This window comes from Odocoileus virginianus, chromosome 5, assembly GCF_023699985.2.
Source record: "Odocoileus virginianus isolate 20LAN1187 ecotype Illinois chromosome 5, Ovbor_1.2, whole genome shotgun sequence".
NCBI lineage: Eukaryota > Metazoa > Chordata > Mammalia > Artiodactyla > Cervidae > Odocoileus > Odocoileus virginianus.
The window spans coordinates 19,976,509-19,988,761 of record NC_069678.1 but is presented as its reverse complement, the minus strand read 5'-3'; the positions used below and the strand labels follow the sequence as shown (position 1 = coordinate 19,988,761).

The window sequence follows — 12,253 nt, the reverse complement described above, 5'->3', positions numbered from 1 at the left end:
GAATGGAGAAATATTCATCAAGAGGTACAAACTTACAGTTATAAGATGAAGAAGTTCTGGGGATCTAATGTACAGCATCGTGGTTGTAGCTAATAATACTATATTTTATACCAAAGTATAGATATTAAATATTCGTACCACAAAAAGGAAATTATATGCCAGGATGAAGATGTTAGTTAATGCTATGATGATGATCATTTTGCCACATACCAATGTATCAGATCAGCAGGCTGTATGCCTTAAACTTACACAACGCTGTATGTTATTTATAGCTCAATAAAGCTGAACCGAGAGTCATACCACATTCCCAGGCACAAGCTCGACTCTGGGGCTCAAATAGGAGAGTGAGCGCAGATCGAGCCCCGAAGATGAGTGCTGAAGCGACCTTTGAGCTGCTGAGAGAGAGAAGCTGTGCAACAAGCTGAGGTCTGTCACACAGCTCACACACCGAGGGGTCTCAGGGTGTGAGGTTCCCAGTGCTGGTGGAGCAACAGGGTTCAGGGCTACGCAAGCCGTACTGCAGGGTCTGTGTCCTGCTATAGGACTGATAGATGGTAGACAGACAGACAGACAGACAAGAGGTGATGAAGAGGTAGATAGACGATATTTATTTAGAAGATGCAGATTTAATATAAAAAGAAACAGTTTCGTAAGTGTTGCTATAATAGTTAACTGCATTTATTTGGCAAAAATAGCACCATAATCTCCCCTTGGTGATAACACAGAAAGTAGGCAAAAAGGCCACCCTTAGGATTTTCCGCCCTAAAAAAAAATGGAAAATTTGAGTACCTCTATTTCTATTTCTCCCAAGTCCCTCTGAAGTGACTATAACTGACAGACAGTAGAGTTCTCATTTCCCGCCCCCCAAATCTGATTGTTAGCAAAAATCACCTTTTTCTCTGAAGCAGAGCTAGAGGTATATCCCATTTTAAGAAATGTCTGAACTTGCCAAGCTCATAAATCATGAAAAGTTTATCCACACTACACAATAATTCTTTGAACAAGCCTTCGGTGCTGAGTACCTTTGAATAACAAGTTTCCACACAGTACATTTAAAATAGCATTCAGTATACAAAAATGTTCCATCTACTTACCAAAGTCATAAATCATGGAGAGAGTCTCCACATTACAAAATACTGCTTCACTTTACAAAAGGATCTGCTGCTAAGTTCCTTTGGTAGAAAATCCTTCCAGTAATTCAGAATATGATTCAGTATACCTAAATCCAGTTTATACTCAACTTTCCAGGAATACAGCTTGTGTACCAAGCAGGCAACATCTGGTTTGGCAGACGGTCATTCTGCCCAGATAATCCATCCTTCCAGGTCCAAAAGCTAGAGATAATCTGAGGTGATTACCAGTTGATGGAAGAATAAAAAGTCTCAGATTTCCCTGAGGGATCTTTACACTGAGCCTGTGAAAGGAGCCAGATAGGAAGTGCCTGCCCTCCTAGAAAATCAGCTATGGCCTGCAGCCAGGGCCCCTCCACCTAAACTCGGGTAGACCGTCCTGTAGGAAGGGGTGGGGGCCCTGGAAAGGCTGGAGTGGGAAGGGAAATGAGATAAAGCGGCTTGGGCCAAACAGGAACCAATCTGAGGTGCGGTGTGTGCACAGTTGGGCATGGTATACTTGTCCTCGTGTGTGTGTTGAAGGGCCTGGAGGGGAGAAGAGAAGCCGCACGCTTTACGGCCACAGATTTTCATTCAGGGGGCCATTCAGGGCATTCAAGGCTTGTTTTCCTCTCTGCTGAGTCATTTTTCATTTCAGATTTAACAAATAAAAGGCGCAATCTTTGGAGTATTTTACACTCAGCAAACAAATATGCAGAAATGAGCGTAGTTTTGGCAGAGGAAGAGCCACACACACATGCACCCCCTCACTGTACCAAACACCCTCCGGTTTTATATTGATTCCCAAGGATTTGTTGATGTCTTCCTCATTCCCAACTTTCCTCTGGGAGTCCCAATCTCTCGCTTCTCAAAATGTAGCTGCTTCAGTGCTGAGCCAAAGACCTGGGTTGGCCCAGTCTGTAAGTGTTTAAGCACACAGGATGTTCCCCAGATGACCCGAGGTGACCCCCGCTGCTCAGAGGGGATGACGCAGCCAGCTGTGCTCCTGCCCTCATTACAAGAGAGTTTGCTTTCCTCACCCTCTCACCTGTAAAATGGAGACAGCTAGAGGTGGCCGAATGAGATCCCTGTTCGAACACACTCCCCCTGCCCCGGGGCAGAGGGACCACAGAACGTCCACGGTGGGACAGCATCTGTCTGCCATCCTTTCGAAGGATATAATCGCTAGAGTGCCTTCATGAGATTAGGAGGAGGGAAGGAGAAGGTTGATACAACGTGAAGGCAGGCTCTGTTAGAAGCTCAGGACCCCCGGCCTGCTGAACCCGCCGCAGAGCCTCCAGTCTCACCGAGTTCTAGCAGCCGCGGCTCCCCACCAGCGTGTTTTACTTCCACCCTGACCTCCAGGATCCCACACTTGAGCACCTTCCCCACCCCGCCTCCCTCACTCTCTTGCCCCATCCCACCCTCTGCCCAGGCTCCTCAGGCCCCTGACCCACGTCCTGGGGAGCAGAGGGCTGCCTGGAGGCAAGCTTGAGCCCAGGAAGGTTAGCAGGAGGGCTGACTGACGGTCTGTCAGAAGGTTTTGGAGGTTATGAAATAAAGATATTAGTCCTCAAAATTACGGACTCACAGCCATAAAAGCTTGAAGGTACCCGAAAACTCAACTGTATCAATCCTCTGCGGTTAAAGGTAAGGTAATCAGCCCGCAAAGCAGAGAGGCCTCTGTGTGGGCAACAGCTGGTCAGAGGCAGGGCCAGGCCTCTGGTCACCCAGGCTAGCATGTGTTCTCAGACGACACTGTCTCCCTCTGCCCGGCCTCCGGCTTTCCTTTCCTCAAACTCAGCACACACACCTGCTTTAGGCCCCATCTGTCTCAGTAACTGATCTCTTTAAACCAGAGTGAAGTTATTTGGAAAATCTCTGTGATGGTTTTCAAACATGTCCACAAATCCGTGACATGCAGTCATGTGTTCATGGAAAGCTGGCATCTCATTTCCCTCCTCTTGAATACAAGCTCAACAGGGTGCCTCGCCTCTAAGAAAATTAAAACAGGAAGAGTGATAGCTGTGAAACTCCAGAGCTGGGCCCCAGAAGGTAACCCACATCCACTGGGCTCCCTCACAGACTTGCCCTGCGGATGCGCTGCCAGGCAATAAAGGAGCCCAGGCCACGTGGAGAAGCCAGGCGCAGGTCTTTGGGCGGATACCATCACCAAGGTCCCTGCTGGCAGCAGCAGAGACTCACACACTTGTGAGTGAGGAAGGCACACACGTGACTCCAGCCTCGGCCATCAACTGTTACAATCCCAGGAGAGACCGTGGGCAAGACAGCTGAGCTGAGCCCAGTCCCCAGAAACAGAAGCGATAACAACAATAACATGATTGCTGTCTGTTAAGTCACTAAGTTGTGAGCTGATTCATCACATGGCAAAAAATAACTGGAACAACCTCCTTGGGTAGGGAAGACACAGCTTCCTGCAGACCTAAGTATTGGGTTTTGAATGCTGCCTCGTTGTTATTCGTCAGCAATTTCTGTCCATTGCCTCAAAGTCTAGGGGTACAATGGAAACAATGGTGAGCAAGACACAGAGCTCATTAAACCCAGAGGTGGGTTGAAAGACTAACCATCCACATATAAAGTGCCTTTCCCTTGAGGGCTTGGTAGTGAATCTGGAAGCAGCATCTTACTCACTATATCACCCCTTCTTATTGCCCCTGGGTCCCTGCACCCCATGCTGGACCACCCCTCTCTCCAACAACTCCTTCCCAGCCACCGGGTCCAAAGCCAGACTTTCCAGGTTTGAATCTTGCACCAGTTATGTGGACCTGACCACACACTTGAACCTAGATTCTGTAGGAGTGTTGTGAGGATGGAATGAGTTATTACATAAAAAGTACTTAGAATAACGTCCAGCTCATAAATTTTCACAGATATTTGAATTTCTACTCTATTTTTACTATGTACATCTCCTTGTCTCAATAAATGTGCAAGTTACAGGCAAAAACCACGCATCACCCTCTGTGCATCAGTTCACACCTACACAGCGGGTGCTCAGGAATACTTGCAGGTCGATGGGCAGGTCATAAAACAGGCAATACCGACAGCACAAACTCCTTGCCTTTGACAAGCACACTAAACCTTGGTGGGAACATCCTATGAGTGATGCTGTCTCTGGAGAAAGTGACTTGACCCTTTATGTACAGTCAGTCATTCACAAGTCACGGAAGACTCAGGCACTTAACTATGAACCAGCACAGCACGAACCAGCCTGGGGCTGAGGAGGGCAGGGCTGTGGCCATGCCTGGCGGGACAGCGACGTGATCATGCTGCTAGATCAAGCGCTGTTCTGTTCCCCTGTGAGAGTGTACACGCCCCAACAACCTTTCAGTCCAGCCACCCAAAGCCACGAAGGCCAAGACCTGGTTCCAGCCATTCCATTTCCACCAGGGCTGCCTTATTCTTGTGGTCCATGGTAGTGCTGGCCTCTTAAGAACACATGTCTCTATCAGGCTGCTTATTAATTTGCATTAACTTCAATCAATGTGAAGTAAATTTGATCTCATCCATCCATAAGAAACCCTCCTGAGCCTCAGAAGAGATTAGGTGTGATGTCAGTGAACCCTGCTTTGGGTGCCTGCAGGAGGCCCACCAGCCAGCATCTCCCCTTTCAGCAAAGGGACCTAGGTGTCTTTCCCTTAACATATTCAGGGACTCCCGAATACAAGGGTTAACACCAGTGCTTTTGCCACAAAAAGAATGGAGATCCCTCACCTTCTCTGAGACCATCAGCTGAAGGAGGAAGCAAGAATTTCACCTCTTAGGGCTTTGCAACCATATTCTATAGTGAAAACTTCAGCCATGATACAGGTCAGGCACTTCAGCCAAGTACTAATTGATCTTTGGGTTGAAGGACACTTTTCTATAGATCTGGAAAGTATGAAATATGGATAAAAGTAGAAAATGGTGTCACAATTAAAGTTAACTGAGATGATGAATGTAAAGGACTTATAGCACCAGTGCCTGGGAGATAGTAAGTTATTAGCATTTAGATAGCATTAGCATTTAGTTGTTAGTAGTAGTACTGTGAAGCTCCAATACTTTTGACTACCTGATGCAAACGGCTGACTCACTGGAAAAGACCCTGATGCTGGGAAAGATTGATAGCAAAAGGAGAAGAATGCAGCAGTGGATGAGATGGCTGGAAAGCATCACCAATTCAATGGACATGAAATTGGGCAAACTCCGGGAAACGGTAAGGGACAGGGAGGCCTGGCATGCTACAGTCCATGGGGTCACAGACACACACAACTTAGCGATTGAATAACAAGTGTTACTATGAATAGAATGGTGCATGGGAAGAAAAAAAGCTCAGCAGTTGAGGTGACACATGTATACTGAAAATCTGTTGTGAGCCCAGTACAGGTTGAGTCACCTGGAGGCAATACAACAAAAAAGCATCGGGAGAGTTACATGGCTGGCACATACAAACATTTGGAAAAACAAAGATAGCAGGCCGGCAAGTTCATGGCAGGTCATAGCTACAGGGATGGTGTGATAGAGGAGGAGATACACAAGTGGGCCTGGATGAATAATGGACTTTAGGAAAGACCAAGAAGGAAAAATAAAAAAAGAATTCTGAAAAACTGCCAAGTTTGAATGGTCTGGCCAATGAAAGAGGTGAAGGCTCACTAAGACGTTCAAGGCTGAGAAAAAGAAAGAGAGGAGTTTAGCGCTGACCAGCTTGTTTGCCATCACGACCAAGCTCAGCACCTCATAGGCCCTTTTGGGGACCTGAAGCTCTTCTACTCAAAAGTCTTAAGAAAAACAAGCAGAGCAGGGACTGGAGCGTAGTGATAAACTTAATCTGCTCACTTTGCTCCGAGTTTAGGGGTGGCCGAGCAAAGCAGAAGATGCGATATTATGCAATCCTTGTCATGGGGACATACAGACACCAAATGTAAAGTGGGCCCCACCACCTTCGACAAATATAGCCCAAGAGGCCCTGCTCAAACCCCAGAGCCCAAAAGTTTCATTCAGCAGTTGGATCAGGACCAAATGTCTGGGACTCCTTTCCTGACTCCTTCCCTTCTCTTCAAGCAAGTCACTCCCTCCCCACCTGCAGCTCCTGCAATCCTTGCCAAAGTAATAATGTCACTGATCATGAGAAGTCTGGCCTCTAACCCTTTGCATTTCATGCTTCCTTCATATTGCTAGCTGGACATTCCCTTCTATGTTACTTTCACTGGAAGCCTCTGAACCAGAAAATATAAGTGTATTTAAGGCTATGAAACATCTGCAGACTTCATCTGACTTCAGGAAGTTTCCCTGTGCGTCACCAATGCCTGGCACCTACTCCTGATGTGTAAAGAGCCTCCTCTCTCCAACCTGCCAGGCCTAATCCTCCCCACTTCCTAGCTCAGCTCCTAACCCCTGCATTGCCAAGGACAAGCGAGAGACCAAAAGCGTGCCTGATCCTGGTCTCAAAGCCTCCCCATTCTCAGTCTCAGAAAGTTCTAATCAACTCCACCTCTCCTGCAGAAAGACGCACACCTTCCAGCTCCTTTGAAGCTGTCCGTTTTCACCAAGTACATCCATGCTTTTGTTCAAACTCACATTCTGTACCCCTATCTGACTTGCCCCATCCCACCTTTGGCCTCAGATGATAGCCTTGGAGATATATATAGATATGAATAGAACATTTGTTAGTAGCAATATTTCTCTGTACGCCCCTCCCCACTAGGCTGTGTGAGCTCTTGCAGGCAGGGACCTTGTCATGCCTTCTTCGAATTTTCAGAGCATAGTCTGGAGACCATCGGTGAGCATGCTAGGCAGATGAGCGGATGTCCAGAGGGCTCCTTAGGATGCAGGAGTGGCTGTCGCCCTGTCCATCTTCTCAGTTGTCAGCAGGGAGCACAGATGTCCACGCTTCTCAGTTAGTCTCTCACCTCCTTTTTGGCACTTTTTCCAGGTCAAAATGGAATCTCCTGTCTTGACTCCTTTGCATCTGTACCCCGTAACAGCAGATACCGTCTCCTGACTGATACAGCTCCTAACTGGGCTAGTATATACGTGGGGAAATCTTGTCTCCTCAGTGCAACTGTGAGTTCCAAAGGGCAAGGATATTTCTTACCCCTCAGCACTTATAAGAGCCACAGTAAATATTTCTGGAGCACATGCTCAGTTTTACATGAATTTTCTCAGCCCTCCTAACAACTCTCTGAAGTTTTTATCATTATTATCCTCACTTTGCAGAAGAGAAGACAGAAACACAGAGAACAGATAATTTGTCCAAGATCACACAAGTGGCAAGTTCAGCAGCATTCGATATATGGTTACCTACCGCAAGGCTGATGAGGTCTGGGCGCCGGACTCTGGCATGCCTTCCCCACCCAGTCCAGTCAAACAGTTCATTGTCACCGGACACAAAGTTATGTTCAGCTCTCCTACACTTGCAAGCTTTCTACCACACCGCCAGCAAGTGAATCTGCCTTCAGGAGGCCATCCCCCTGGCCTCCACCTTTTCTTTAAATTGAAGTAAAGTCAATTTACAATGCTGTGTCAGTTTCTGGTATACAACAAAGTGATTCAGTTATATTCAAAGTGATTTACACACACACACATGTATATATGGTTTTTCATGTTCTTTCTCATTCTGGTTTATCATAAGATATTGAATGTAGTTCCCTCTGCTATATAGGAGGACCTTGTTATTTATTTTATATACAGTAGTGTACACCTGTTAATCCCAAACTCATAATTCATCCCTCCCCTGCCCCCTTTCCCATTGGGAAGCCATAAGCTCGCTCTCTATATCTGTGAGCCTACTTCTGTTTTGTAAATAAGTTCATTTGAATCATATGTTAGATTACACATACAAGACATATCATGGTATTTGTCTTTCACTTTCTGACTTACTTCACCTAGCATGATAGTCTTTGGGTCCATCCCACGCTGCTGCACATGGCATTATTTCACTCACTTTTATGGCTGAGTGACACTCCATTGCGTAAATGTACCACATTTTCGGGATCCACTCACCTGAAGATGAACATTTAAGGTGGCTCCTATGGCTTTGGGGTTTCCCTGGCAGCTTGGATATTGTAAACAATGCTGCTATGAACAGTGGGGTGCCTTTATCTCTTTTAATTTGAATTTTCTCCAGACACATGCCTAGGAGGGACACTATGAGATCGGATGTGCCTGCCTGCAGCTTGTGCTCCTTGATTCCCACTGGCTGACCCGGAGCCTCTCAGGTGCCTGACCTCAGAGCATCACAGCAGTGAGATCTCGGGGCTCCCATCCGCCCCTTCTCCTCACAAACACAGGCAGTCCACTGTAGCAGAAAGGTCTGGGCAGCGACTGGTGGCTCTGTGGCTCTTGAAACTTAGGCAGTTGGAAGGACCCCTTTGCTTAAGAAACATAATACAGAATTACAGATACAAAATGAAGTTCGGGGCCTCGAAAGGATCTTGAATTAATGAGGAGGGCAGAAGCAGAAGCTGTACCTACTATGGCAAATCCATCTCAGGACCCACTTTCTAGTCCCAACCCTTCCACCACCACGCCCCAGTCTGAGCAATTCCTTTCCTTGAGCAGGCCCAGCTCCCTCCCGGTTCAAATGAGGGGGCTGGGAGGAGAAAGAGTGGGGGAGCTCAGCAGCCGCTCTCAGCCCTGGAACTCTGAACTCTGTCAGCTATGGTCCAGACGCTTTCCCAGGCTCCCTGCAGCATCACAGAACTGCCCCTGATCCGGGAGGGACGCTACTCCTCCCTCCAGCCCAAGGCATGTACTGTATTACAGTAATGAGAGCTTAGGTTGCTTTAAATATCACAAAACAAAAACAACAGCAGCCCTGGCTCATCATCGTCCCCTGCCCAGACCACAGAGGAGGGCGCCGCCAGGCCGACACCAGGGCAGAGATGGAGAGCAGAGCCCACACAGCCCCTTTCAGGAATCCACTGGCTCGTGTCTAGGGCGAACATCACTCGTGGCAGAGGTTGTGAAGAGCCAGGCAGAGGGAGAGCCCACGAGGTCGCTCTGGGACACAGAGGCCCTCCGATGGAATGAGGCTGGAGGTCAGGGTCCTGGATCCACCACGGCTGAGCCGGCGCCAAGCCTGAGGCTTCAGGAACTGCGGTCTCACCTCTGGGAGAGTCAGAGAAGTCCAGCCAGAGGTCTCCGCAGAAAGGAGGCTCATCTCCCCCCAGGGCCTGGGAGGCGTCCGCTGAGCAGAAGAGCAAGCACTCATCAGAAAGGAAGGAACCATGGGGACATGGAGGGGACTTTCTCCTTCAGGGCTCCGCAAAGCCCAAAGACAAAGCCTCAGGGGAAGCTGGCAGACTCTACAAGCTTCATTCTTAAAGTGAGAACTAATGAAGCTGCTCAGCTCACCCCCCGAGTTGGCTCACGTTCTGTAAAATGGTCTATGACAGATCAGAGGTCCTGTCAGACAGTTGCCTGACGTTGACGTGTGTCAAACTGCAGAGCAGGACATGCACACGGCAACCCTCCACAGACAGGGAGGAGGCACACACGCGTCCTCTGCACCCTGGCCCTCCCGGCTCTCAGGCCACGTGGCTCCACGGCTCCAAGGCTGGCCCTGCTGACCAGGGAACACGGCATTTAGAACACATGGGGGCTAGGGCCAGGGAGCTGTCCTTTCTAGACCATGCCGACCCCAGACCCCGAACCCTCTAACACATGGTGCTTCCACCAGAGAAAGACGTGAAGAGGAGAGCTGCCAGTGATCTGTGTGTGACAGCAAACACACGCGGGCACCTCTTTCCTAAGCCTTGGGTCCTTTTCAGGCTGAGGATATTGAGTTATTGAGAAATAACTATGGCAGTCAGACACTTTAAAAGGGAAGTGGAAAGTCTGAAGCCAAACGAAGGACTGCACTCCTTCCCCCGGGATCCCTCTCAGCAGTGACTGCAGGAATGTGCAGTGAGCACCCAATGGCGGGTGGTGTCACCAATCCATGGGGATCCCAGCCTGTCCACGGGGGACAGAACTCGGCTTGAGGGAGACAGAGACTCTGAAGAAGGCTGGTGTGGGGTGGAGCAGAAGAAACTACTGTAAAATTCATTAAACAGGGAAACCAGGATCTGGTACACCCGGTTCCTAGCACATACCCTGGGCTACTCTTGAACTGACACTCCAGTGCAAAGATAGCACTGATCCTTGATCTCTGCTGAATCCCCAACATCTAACACTCTGCCTGATGTGGAGCAGGTGCTCGGGGAATCTGTTGAATTAATGTATAGTAGTCTGCCTGCAATTCAGAAGACCCGGGTTCAATCCCTGGGTTGGGAAGAGCCCCTGGAGAAGGAAATGGCAACTCCAGTATTCTCCCTGGAGAGTCCCATGGACAGAGGAGCCTGGCGTGCTACAGTCCACGGGGTCACAGAGAGTCAGACAGGATGGAGCACAAGCACACACGAGGTGCCCAATAAAGAAGGCTGAGTGCCGAAGAGGACTCTTCAGAGTCCCATGGACAGCAAGGAGATCCAACCACTCCATCCTAAAGGAAATCAGTCCTGGGTGTTCATTGGGAGGACTGATGCTGAAGCTGAAGCTCCAGTACTTTGTTCACCTGATGTGAAGAGCCGACTCATTGGAAAAGACCTTGATGCTGGGAATGATTGAGGGCAGGAGGAGAAGGGGATGACAGAGGATGAGGTGGTTGGATGGCATCACCAACTCAGTGGACATGAGTCTGAGCAAACTCCAGGAGATGGTGACGGACAGGGAAGCCAGGCGTGCTGTAGTTCTGCTGCCGCTGCTGCTAAATCGCTTCAGTCGTGTCCGACTCTGTGTGACCCCAGAGATGGCAGCCCACCAGGCTCCCCTGTCCCTGGGATTCTCCAGGCAAGAACACTGGAGTGGGTTGCCATTTCCTTCTCCAATGCATGAAAGTGAAAAGTGAAAGTGAAGTTGCTCTGTTGTGTCCGACTCTTCACGACCCCATGGACTGCAGCCCACCAGGCTCCTCTGTCCATGGGATTTTCCAGGCAAGAGCACTGGAGTGGGCTGCCATTGCCTTCTCCATACTGTAGTACATGGGGTCACAAATAGTGGGACATGACTTAGCAACTGAACAACAAATGTGCCTAATAAATTCTTGTTCCCTTTTTAACATTCTTAATCTCCTTCATCTCAGGAACTCAAGCTGACTGTGGATTTGTGAACTGTTTGCCACTTGCGGCTGGAACGCAATGAACAGTACTGTTTTGGAGCACACCTGTGTCTCACTTATACTTACGACCCTTCCTCCGAAATGGCAAGCCTTCCATTACCTCCCCTCCTCTGAGCTCCTCATTGGTTACATTCTCCCTTGGATTGGAACTTAATTTTTTTCATATGATGCAGTCTTTCCTCTATTTTTATCCCATTTATACAGTGCCAAGTATATTCATCCCATTATAAACTCATTGAGATTGGACCGAGTTCTACATCCTTTGTAGGCACCGTGACACCCAGCAAGATGCTTTATCTGTCTCTGAACAAACCTCACAGTGTCTTTCTCCCAAGATCTGACCTCCATAGTTATACTGAATTCCTTATTACTCAATATGGTCTTTTCTCTTTAAACATCTTTCCAACTTTCAAAAAGAAAAAAAAAAACTTGAAATATTCATTAACCAGCTTTTATTGAGAACTATACCAGACACAGTGCAAAGTGGTAAAAGAGAAAAAAATGAACACACACATGAGAGATCAGAAATGCCACAGTTTAGGCCTCCTTCTCTCCTAAAGCCAAAATAGTTACCTAGCTAAGTGGTCTGGTGGAAACAGTATCTGACCAGCTGCTCAATTAATGGTGTAACCTTGGATGAACTAAATATTCCCCCTGACATACTATTAATGTGAAAAATAAAGGAAAGGAACGCCAAGGACATGCCCTCTCTCCTTTTTTGTTCCTTCTTGACAATAAGCAGTACCAAAGTTTATGTGGTTATATTCTACCGTAAAGAGTAAAATTTCTGTAGTATTGAGAGAAGAATGCAAGCCATAAGGTTGAAATCATTTGCAGGTAAAATTTAAACTACCATTAGCAGTAACTCTCCTTAAGACCACATCAACAAACTGCATACTCAGAGAGTTTATCGGTGATACACATCCAACAAATCATCTATACTCAGAGTCACACATGTGAGTCTAGTTGGGTTGACAGCATCCAGGCA

The 12,253-nt window shown here is 47.9% G+C and overlaps 1 protein-coding gene across 7 annotated transcripts in view; it reads right to left on the bottom strand.

Annotated features, from left to right (window-relative positions):
- The window catches only part of DDR2 (discoidin domain receptor tyrosine kinase 2), a 171,658-nt gene that overhangs the window by 80,918 nt on the left and 78,487 nt on the right, over positions 1 to 12,253 (bottom strand). For 2 of the 7 annotated variants that reach the window (XM_020872854.2, XM_070467699.1), the window contains exon 1: positions 1,095 to 1,342. The exons of the other annotated variants lie outside the window; for them this stretch is intronic. In XM_020872854.2, coding sequence (XP_020728513.1) covers positions 1,095 to 1,103 — 9 coding nt within the window. In that variant the 5' untranslated portion in view covers positions 1,104 to 1,342. Of the gene's footprint in view, positions 1 to 1,094; positions 1,343 to 12,253 lie in introns of those variants that run through there. 7 annotated transcript variants of the gene reach the window in all.